General features: G+C 33.1%; 1 protein-coding gene across 1 annotated transcript; it reads right to left on the bottom strand.

The window, feature by feature from the left end:
• Window positions 1-5,627: 5,627 nt before the first annotated feature.
• Window positions 5,628-6,734, bottom strand: LOC132193501 (uncharacterized). The gene is made up of 2 exons (XM_059614216.1): window positions 6,657-6,734; window positions 5,628-6,420 (listed from the first exon to the last, which is right to left on the bottom strand). The coding sequence occupies exons 1-2, from the start codon at window positions 6,672-6,674 to the stop codon at window positions 5,710-5,712; spliced, it is 729 nt and encodes a 242-aa protein (XP_059470199.1). The 5' UTR covers window positions 6,675-6,734; the 3' UTR covers window positions 5,628-5,709.
• Between the last annotated feature and the right edge of the window lie 3,939 nt (window positions 6,735-10,673).

Below are 10,673 nucleotides of genomic sequence, written 5' to 3'. Positions count from 1 at the left end.
AAAAAGGAAATTCGTAAATCAGGCCCTGTTTGCATTGTGGTGGCCGTGAATGAATAAAACCGGTCTGACATCTTCCAATCTTTTAGAATTTTTACAAATAAAATTTAAAATTTCATACTTTTTTAACCATTATTCTGTAAGCAATCTGCGTGGATTCGTTTCGATTCCTTAATTATATTTTACAATGTTAAAAGTTTAAAAAAATGTATTGACTTTTTTAAAGCATAAAATAACAAGCAAACAAATAATTTTGAGGTTTATATGATAATTTAAATAAATTTTTTTAATTTTTAATTTTTAAATTTAATTTAAATACAATTATTTTTGTACATTTGAATACTTCTATTGCTGTTGCATAAAATCACATTGATTTATAACTTGTAAAAAAATTTGATTTTTTTCACAAAATGTATTAGATTTTTATGCAAAAGACTGTAATGAATAATTATAATTTAAGCAATTATTTTCATCTTGTTCTCTACTTGAAATTTAATTAGTATTTTAATATTCAGAAATAAATGCAGACAGAGGTATATAAAAAAAAGTCAGATGCATATCTACAATTGAGTTTGAGTCAGATTTTCCTATCTCGGAACTGCTCTCAATCAGTTTGAACTCGCTATTGAGCCAATAGCAACCATATTGAATTGAGGCAATTTGACCTTATATTTAATGATTTGAATACGCTTGAAAAGACTAAATCTCGATTTCTGAAGGACCCCTTGCAGGTGTCAAAAATTACCAAGTCAAGAGCAACAATTAAGCTAGTCGACTCTAATTGTTTTTGCCTGATTTGATGAATAAATTTGTACTCCCTGCAACCGAGATTTATTTAAATTTCATAAAAAAATCCACGTTTTTCAATTTCTGAAATTGATCTCTGCAACACAACTAAAAATAAGATGAAGATACAATTTTGATATTTGGCATACTTTTATTTGTATACAAATTAGTACTGTCCCTTGCCTTGGAGAAATTTTATAAAATATTAATTCATCTCATTTGCTTATGGTAGTTGAAGATTGGAATTGATGGCAGCATTGAGCAAAATTTATTTCCTTCTGTTCCATCAAAACGCGTTTTATAATTAGGATAGGTAGATATGTAGAATAGGTAGAAGTAGTAGAGCTTCCATGCCGCACTCTCGGTGGAGAATTTGGCGAGGGAGTGGATGCGCGGCGCTCCCTGCGTTATATCCCGCATAAATACGACCATAAAGGCATCCATAAAACAAAACGTTAAAGAGTTATGACTTAATTTGCATACCGGAGTGGGCAAAATGAATTATTTAAGTGCAGTCGCCGCACTCGACCGAGACGCACCGTTTTCAGGCCGGACGGCGGCGCCTTTGTCGAGACCCAACACGTTGGGACCGAAATTGCAAAAATTAAATCTAGCGCCCGCAGAGTTATGATTCTTTGATGTGCTGGCAACGAGAATTTCCTGCTTCCCCGGTTCTGGCTAATGCGATAGCGTAAAGCCAGGGCGAATAACCGCAGGGTCGTTGTTAGAATTAAATGAATAAGATCAACATATTTTCAAAATTACAATAATGAAGAAAAAGTATAAAAGTTAAAAAAATTTAAATCACCACTAAAAACTATCATAGCTATGTGATAAATTAAATTTTTGAGTATTTTTGTGTTGTTTAAAATAATTATTGAAATTATTTTAAGTAATGAACAATTTAAAATGAATTAGTTTTCTATAATTATAATAGGCTTAGACAAAATAAGTTTTTATGAAGTAGGTACATTTTTATTTAAACCATTTAAACTAATGGTATATTTTATATTTCAATAATTTAAATATATCCTTTTTAAATTTTTTTAATTTCTCTTACTAGTATGTAAATATTTATCAATGTTATCTGACATTGATTACATAATTAAGTTTAGTGCCAAACTCCGCCAAATTCTAACAAATAATATTTTCTGTAATCATAACTGACGTATTATTTTGTTATGATTTACTCTTTACTCTTGGGTATATATTCAATCGAACGTTCGCTTTGATATTCCAATATGCCTTTTTCTCCTCCTCCACTATTTCCGTCGTCTTGTATTTTTCACTGCGGGCTATGAGGTACACCATGAATATGTAATATTGAGTACATAAAACATACATCGAGGCCTCCACTGCTTCCTCTAAAAAAAGAGAGAGCGCCACAATGTTTTATATGCAAAGCAAACTCAGGGTATTTCCCTGCACTTGCGGGCTCTTGGAAATTTCGCAAGAGATAAAGAACACAAAAGATTTCCGCCTTGCGCCCAGCAGGCACCAAAAAAGGTTTACGTTCGTGCATAGTCGTCATAGTCGGTTGTCGATTTTCACACTGATCGATTGCTGTGGATTTAGTCTTCAAAGTAGGTACAAATATATACATGTCAAGTCAAGATTGTATATATCAGTTTAGCAGACTTATAATGAAACATGGTTTATATTTAAATTTATGTAAAGATAATAATGAAATTAAGTTTTTTACTTATAACGGCCAGCATTTAATTTTTTAAATCATTGTTGTTAATACATACAAGAACTTAAATTTTTAAATTAAACACAAAAAATATATTTTTAAAAGCATTATTTTTATTAGCGGTAAAAACATTAAATCTTTATTTTTTTTATTTTTTTTTAGTTAAAATTTGTTTTAGATTTTTCTTCTACTCAATTTTAACAGAACGAAAATTTTAAAAGTATTATAAATAATCTAAAATAATTGCGAAAACACTGGTTGTCGCAGTATTAATAAATATATAGTGAATTATTGTGTGCTATTGTATGTTCACAATTTACTTACTATTAGAATGTTTAAAATATTATTACAATTTCGTCATCGAAAAAATAAGTATTAATTAATTAATTTGAAATCGTGAAATTGCAGCGACGTAGATGAGATTAGATAACTATATTTTTTTTTTTAAACAAAACTAAATTACCCAGTGAGATTCATTGGTGAACTATTAAGCTCCCATAATTGGCATTTCTTGATAGCGATTCCTCTCCATCACCGAACTGCGTTGGTTTGCGTGGCTCTCGCGTTGATTGCTGTTAAGGTGCAACTCATCGTCAGCTTGCGAGAGAGTTCGGTGGCAAACAAATTCACGCTGCTTTAAAATAAAGCGCGTCCTTAATCCGCCTCTGCGTACCTCTCTCATCTCTCCATCTCTCTATCCAATTCAGCCGTCGTTTATTTTCGAAGAGCGGAGTAAATATTTGGAAGTGTGAACGCGCGCGTTTGTCTCTGTGCGCCGTGTGCGTGCGTTTGTGTAAATGTTTCATCAATCCGCCTCGGGCTTACAACCATCGCTTAATAATTCTTTAATCTTTTACCACGTTCCCGACCCGACACTTTCCTAGATTCCAAAATAAAAAAAGTAAACGTTTCTAGTTGTGTGTGCTTTGAAGTGTAAACAGTCAACTCAATAGCTTGGGTGTTAAGGCTCTGATGGCTTTGAAATCAGAGAGAAATGTAAAAAGTAAAAATAGCTGAAATAAAATTTTTAACAAACCTTTGCTTGCTTCCTGTTAAGAAACATAAAAGTAGCTCAATGATTTAAAAAAATATGCATACTAGATCTAGATTTAATTTTAAAGAGATCAACTATACGAAAATTAGAATATAGGCAACTTCTTGTCATCAGAGTAATGCAGGTTGCATACTTATTACAATTATTTGGGACAAAAATAAAAGGAACATTATTTAATTCAATAAATGAATTTAGAGCAAAAACTTTAAATTTGAAAGTTAAATTTAATGAAGTCATGCGAAATTAAATTTTTTTTACAGCTTATTTTATAATGAATTTTTTTTAATTTTTTTTTTTATATCAACTAAATGCTCTGTCTGTAGTCACTGTACTATTACTACTTTTTGAATTTAATATGAAATTAAAATTTATGACCCATAAACTGAATACCATAAATCTTTAATTGCTTTTTGCTGAATGCTCTCCTGCAGTCGAGTGTACATTCAATATTATTATGAGCTGCGCTTTCCAGAGGCGTGCACGGAAGCAAAGCAATCATGACTTGCTGGAAGACGCGGTGCGCTTTTGAGATGACTTGAAATGATAAAAGTGACACCGGAGCTTTAGCCGTGTGCACAAGAAATTATTTCCAAGTGAATTGAGTGCGAGAGTGCAATAGTTTGCAGGCGCAGGCAGGCAGGCAGGCGACACCACGACAACAACACACGCTGAACTTTGCGCCGTTTAATCCATCTCGCTAGCTTTCCACTTTATTTTCGCGTTTGTTGTGTCGAGTGCATCTGCACCGCAAACCACGTGACAAGTGCTGCAGATGAATGCCGGTGTCTCTTGCGCCCCAGCGAACTTGCTCTTCGCGCGAATTAAAAGCACACGCGAATACGAAGAGAGTCGACCGCGCGCGCTCGGCTTAATCAACTGACACGGCACCTGTCGCCCGGCGCATTGCGCAAATTCGCGATGCATAAAAAGCGCTTCACTTGACCTTGCATGCAAAAATTATTGATTTCGATTATTGATGCAATAGAAATTTTACACCGAATGAATTATTTTGTAATAAACATTTTCAATTCAGATTTTTTTGCATCCACTCAAAGGTCCCTGTTAGCTTTTACACCATCTTTAATTTGTATTCATTTTTTTAAATTTTATATTAAATATACCAAAATGTACTCATTTCTGATAAAGAGAGATCAAAAAGCTCACCCTAGCCCAGGATAACTGAACGCGGACGTAAAAAGCCCTCCTTTAGGCCTTTATTTATGGTTAATTTTTTTGTAATGATAATAGAGTTAGAAATAGATTATCATATAAAATTAAATCACTAAAATATGATTTGAAATTCATCATTCATCTGTATGAAAAATTGTATCTATTTAATCCAAATATTGCGAGACTGCAAAAAGAATACAGTTAAGGTTTCTCTAACTATTAAACGCTGAATCATAAAATTTATGTAACAGGGACATTAAAATATTGAGTATAATTATAGACAATCTATAAGTAAATAGATAATCTACAAGTAAATTCACTTGTCTATGATAATTAACTTTTACTGATATTTACAAAATTTGATCATGTATTCTAAGTACCATTGTAACTTACAATTAGCTTGCATACAGCAGCACTGCAATTAAAAATGTAATACATTGTCGTGTCCATTTAGAAAACTCGCACATCTGCCACCCTTTTGTGACTGCGACGGCATCAATCTGTTATATATTGCAGAAGCATTCATGTACAATAGGGGAGACGCCACTTGTATTTGGGGCTGTTAGATAACTCAATTGCACGTGTATTATTAGAAGGGCAGCTGCAATAAGTGCGAAATTCGAAAATGTCATTTAGGTTAAATTCTTATATTGAAACTTCTACAATTGCTTCACTATTCCAGTGTTAAATAAGGACTGAGATACGATTTAGTGAAATTAATTCCGAAAAGATATAAATTAGATTAAAATTTTAGTTATAAAATATAAATGGACTAATTTGACTATCAATTAAAAATAATCTACCATAAAAATTAAATAGATGTAACGAAAATTTATAAAGTTGATTTTTATATGACAATTTTCTTATTTTAATTTACAAATAACAATACACTTTAGTAAAACGATTAAAAATTTAGTATATTGAATGATTGTTTAATTATAAATGTTATGTCAATTACAGTTCAATATATTACAAAATATTTAAAGGAAACTCCAGCTCACCGCAATTTTTAAGCATACTCAGCAGCAGGGTCAGGTGTTGTTATTAGAACCGTATTCTTGCCCTGGTTGTGCTTATATCCACTATGTTTGAATTTGCCATGCTTCTTCTTCTTCTTACCGCCTTGCTTTTTGCCTTTTTTCGGAGGCGTTGTAGGATTGTCTTCGTAGATTACGGGACTTTCATCCACGTTTGAATAATCACCTCCGTACGCTGGGAATTCCTCGCCAGTGTTTCCCGACTGATTTGCAGATTTTCCACCGTCGACCACAACGCCTGCCAGTTTAGTTCCAGTTTCAGGTGGTTGTGCGTCAGTTGTAACTCCCGAGTCTCCATTGTTCGACTGAATCGTGGCGCTGGCCCGCGCCTTATTAGCTCCTTTTTTATTGCTTTTCTTGTTACTTTTGTTCTGATTGATGACGTTTTTAATTGTGTTGCTGATGGTTTTCAGGGGATTAGTTTTTAATAACTTCCCGATTGTGTTCAACGCGTTATTAACTCGCGATTTTCTCTCCGAGATGGGCTTGTGACTTTGCTCGTCGACTTTGCCTTTTTGCACGGGCATACTTTTGACGTTGACTTCGGTCTTGTTGAAGGTTTCGGCGTCAGCGTCCGCTGCCTCATGGCCGTTGCTGTCGTTGTGCTTCCGTGCCACATTCCCGGCTGCGCCGATTTCAACGCACGAAACGAAGCAGGCAGACACCAACAGAAGCAACCAGTTCTGAAAATATTGGCAAAAAAATGTATCTATTAGTAAACGAATTGTGACACCTGAGAAGAATTATAAAATGTTAGTCAAGTTAAAATATCAAATTTGAAAAAAAAAAATGCATTCAATTTTATTATTTATTTATTTGGTTCCGGTGACAAAATAAAATTGATTCTTAAAAATTTGATTAAAACGAAGATAATTATGCATTGATATTAAATAAATATTATATTATAATTTGGCTTTACCTGTTGATACTGCTGCATATTCCAGCTGTGTGAATATAAAATGATGAATATGTCTGCTGCGGGAGGGAAATGGCACAATTTGATTGGGCCTCTACTAACAATATGTGACGGACGTTAGAGGGATAACTAGAACAATGATATTTAATGGATTTCAATTCCAATAATTGTGTAACATTTTTAAAGTGGAAAAAAATTTCAATGATAAAAAATTTATTCAGAGAAGCATTGATCCAGTTTGAAGGCTATCCTAGCCAGAATTTTTTTTTTAAATAAACTGGATATGAATAAAAATACAATCAGTAGATTCTAGGTATTAAAAATGACAATTTCAATCATGTTATTTTCCAAATTCCCTACCATTATTTGCTTTTCTTTTAATTTTTAGATGTTCTCGTTTCGTAAAAAAACAAAATAAATACACCATATCAATGCAATTAAATATATTTTTATTAATTCATTCCTGAAGAAGAAAAGCAAACAATTCCAATTGAAATTAATTTTTTATGAGAATTGAAAACCCAAAGAAACCACTCGAAACGGGAAATTGTTAAATTAGTACTGTGACTAATCGCCTTGACGTGGAATTACGTTCCGAGACGACGATTTCACTCCTTTTTTCCAATTAAATATTCTTCGGAGCAAAATAATATATTGTTAAAAATTAAATATGTCATGTGTACATTACACTTTAAACAAAAATTTGCTGAAGGTTGGACGATTTTGTTTTTCCGCTTTTTTTATGAATATTAAATAAACAATCTCTGTAAGCTTTCATAGCAAAATAAGTTTCACACGCAGATTTTATTTATCATTTTCCTGATTCGTTATTTAATGTTTTGGTGCTCCAAGCAGATCGATAATTCATCATAACGCCAAATAAGGATTGCAGCCGTCGCATTATTACACCTTGGGTGCGCAATGAATTTTATTGGACGATTGGGAAGGAAAGTGGCGAAGCGGTAATAACAAGATAAACACACCGACCAAATAAAAGTGCTGGCGATGAAGAAGAGTCTCTACTGTAAATCAGCAAGGCTAAAAGATCAGCAAGTCACGGTGTACATTTCTGGCAGGAAAAAGCGTCGCATATTAAACCAACACATCTCTCGTGCGCCGCTGCAACAATGAGAAAGAATGATTTGTAACATTCCGCAGCTGCGATATGGCCACACCGTTATCATTAAAAAGAAATTCTCTCACGAGTCGCACTAGGAGCTACGCTTGTATCTCGTCTCTATTAAATTTGTAAATATCTCCCGCCAGACATCTCTCTTAATGAGATCAACACACCGGCGTTCTTTGTGCTCCTCTATTTTGAGAAAGCGCAACAGCACAAAGCGATTCCTCCGGGTCAAACTTTGGAGTGTCTTCTCCATACTTGGGCACTTGTAAATGGAGTTTCATTCACAAAAGGAGAACAATTAACCGCTTTCCTTAAAAGATCTTTTACTTTGTTCAGCACAAAAAAATGTGTATATTTTTTACATCATTACTAAAGATATACAATTTTTAAAAAATAAAGAATATCTTAAAAAAAAAAAAAATGATTTTTATCAAGTAAAAATTTAACACTAAAATACTTGTCAAAACTACAAATATTACAAGAATCTTTTAAAAGAACATTATTTACTTAAAAAAAGTAGATTTTACACTCAAATATTTTGATCAAATTTACGAAATTGTTCGATATAATTATAACGATTTTAAGCGAGGCAATTAAAAAAATAAGTGAAAAGACACTTTTTTGCCTGTCTTAAATACGATTGTAATTTCTGAAAGCGTAGATGGTAAGGATGAATAAAAATAGATCGCGTACCATCTGAACGCTCGCTCATCAATCAGGATCAAAAATTGATGGGTGCGGTCATTTGGAATTATGTGATGGTCATACATAATATGTACTTGCAAAGCAGTTCGCACAAAGTCGCCCACATGACCACATGTGAAGGCAAAAGTTGTGAGTTTGACCTTTTGACATTTTAGAGATAGGAACCATCGGACGCTCAAATTGATATGTACTTTTGTGAGTACGCAGAAAATTCCACCTGTAATTTATTATTTTCAGAGACGGCCCATTGTCTTGGGTGATTTGTTCTGCTTGTCTTAAAAAGCACTTTTGCGATTGCAGAAGAGTCTTCACTTGTATAAGCGATGAAACATACATACATTGAAGGTGCAAATAACCATGTTTAACATTTTCAAAAGCTTATATCTATTTAATGTTTTTTTTATGAAGTTCTTGATATAATTATAATCATTTCATATCAGCCCATATTTAAATAATGATTCTGGAAAGTGTCACTGCTAATTGATATAAATGTAGAGCCAGAGCATTTTCCCATGCGTGTTTTCTTCCCACACAATGAACTCCAACAAACATTATAACTATAGTCTGGAAACAGTCCTGTCAAGAAAAAAATTAGGTTTGGTTCCATTTTATTAACATCCCTATTTTTTTCCAAATTTATCCCTGAAATTTGCTTATTTTTTTTAATTAGATTCTTTAAAACATATTTTTAATTATTAATTATTTTACCACCATTCAATATCCAAAAATTTGACTGACGAAAAAATATTTTTTGCAAAAATAATATCGTTATAGGATCAAATTTCACTTGAAAACCAAGAGAGAGTTGTATTAATTAAGAAAGAAAGTTCAAATAAAATAATCTTTTTGTTTGTTATATTTTAAGTTCAATAGAATGAATAGATTTAAGACGGCAGGCTGGATATTTGAAATTTTTAAAAACACGTTTTTCATCGGTTGTTATAAGTGAAATAATGACTTGCAAGGAAAACTTCGCGCGGCGGATATTATTATTATTTTTTTACTTGTCAATTTTTCAGACCAGCATGACGCAGCGAAATTGCAGCAGGTAGGAAACAAGACCTCATCATCAATTCAATATAATTTACTGTTGACGAACTTTGTCGTCATGCGCAAAAAAATACCTGCGCTTGCAAATTCGTGTCGCTCTCCCGGGATCCCCGGCAAAAGCAGAAACGCCCGAAGTGACGTTGTTCGCGGCGGTTTTGATCAACGCACTCGCCGCAGTCACGATTAATCACGAAACCTTATTATACATTTCGTCGATAGGAATCGATTAGTGTTTGATTAAACGCTCGGGCTGCCTCGTAATGAACAAACACAATCATCTCGCGAGCGGATGACTAATTATGTGAGCCGAGCGAGCGCGCAACAGAGAAGTTATAAAAAAAAAATGGTATTGAATGAAAAGCGGCAGTCGCTGCTGACTGATTGTAAAAGTTCGAGCGTGGGTTCTCTCTGAAAAGGGAGCGGACGGGCGAGGTATGGCAACATGGCAAGATCGAATATTTCGCCGCAGGGTATCAAATGCCAACATGGTGAACTGAATAATTAGCGGATGCTTGAAATGCTACTTTTTGCAGTGGCCGTTTCGCATATGTAAGCTAATTGAATCAATGCAAAATAACTGGAATAAAATTTTAAAAAGGAAATAAAACAATAAAGGCGATCTATTTGATGAAATTGTCGGTGTAAACATTTTCAATTTGGTTCTGAAAAAAATCTTTAGTCTAACCTTTTATATTGTTGAATTTTAAATTGCTCTCCATCTCCTTATAGGGCTTCTTACATATTGAAAATGAATCCGACGATGGACTCGAAAAGCAAAAAATTGCTCTTTTATAGATGACGAAGGTCAAATTGACCTTTGTTTAATTAACTAAAAATTTAAACTGTGCTATACAGAGATGTAAATAAAATCACATTCAATCAATTTGAAATATACGTCATTCAAAAGATTCAAATAAAAAACTGCTTTATTTTAATTTAGAAGATTTTGAAATTGCCCCAAACTTTTAGCCTCGTTCGAAACAAGCTATACAATTCAATCGCTCGCTTCTTTTGCCATTAATATTAAAAATTTTCTTCTAAAATCCAAATTTAGTTTTATAAAATTCATATTCAATGATAAAATATTGGCTCCGCCGTTTCAAAATCGATTTTTAGGAAAAAGTGAAAAAATACACGAA

This window comes from Neocloeon triangulifer, unplaced genomic scaffold (assembly GCF_031216515.1).
Source record: "Neocloeon triangulifer isolate White Clay Creek 2 clone unplaced genomic scaffold, ASM3121651v1 ptg000004l, whole genome shotgun sequence".
Taxonomy (NCBI): Eukaryota; Metazoa; Arthropoda; class Insecta; order Ephemeroptera; family Baetidae; genus Neocloeon; species Neocloeon triangulifer.
The sequence above is the reverse complement of the archived record's forward strand: the minus strand, read 5'-3'. Positions and strand labels throughout refer to the sequence as shown.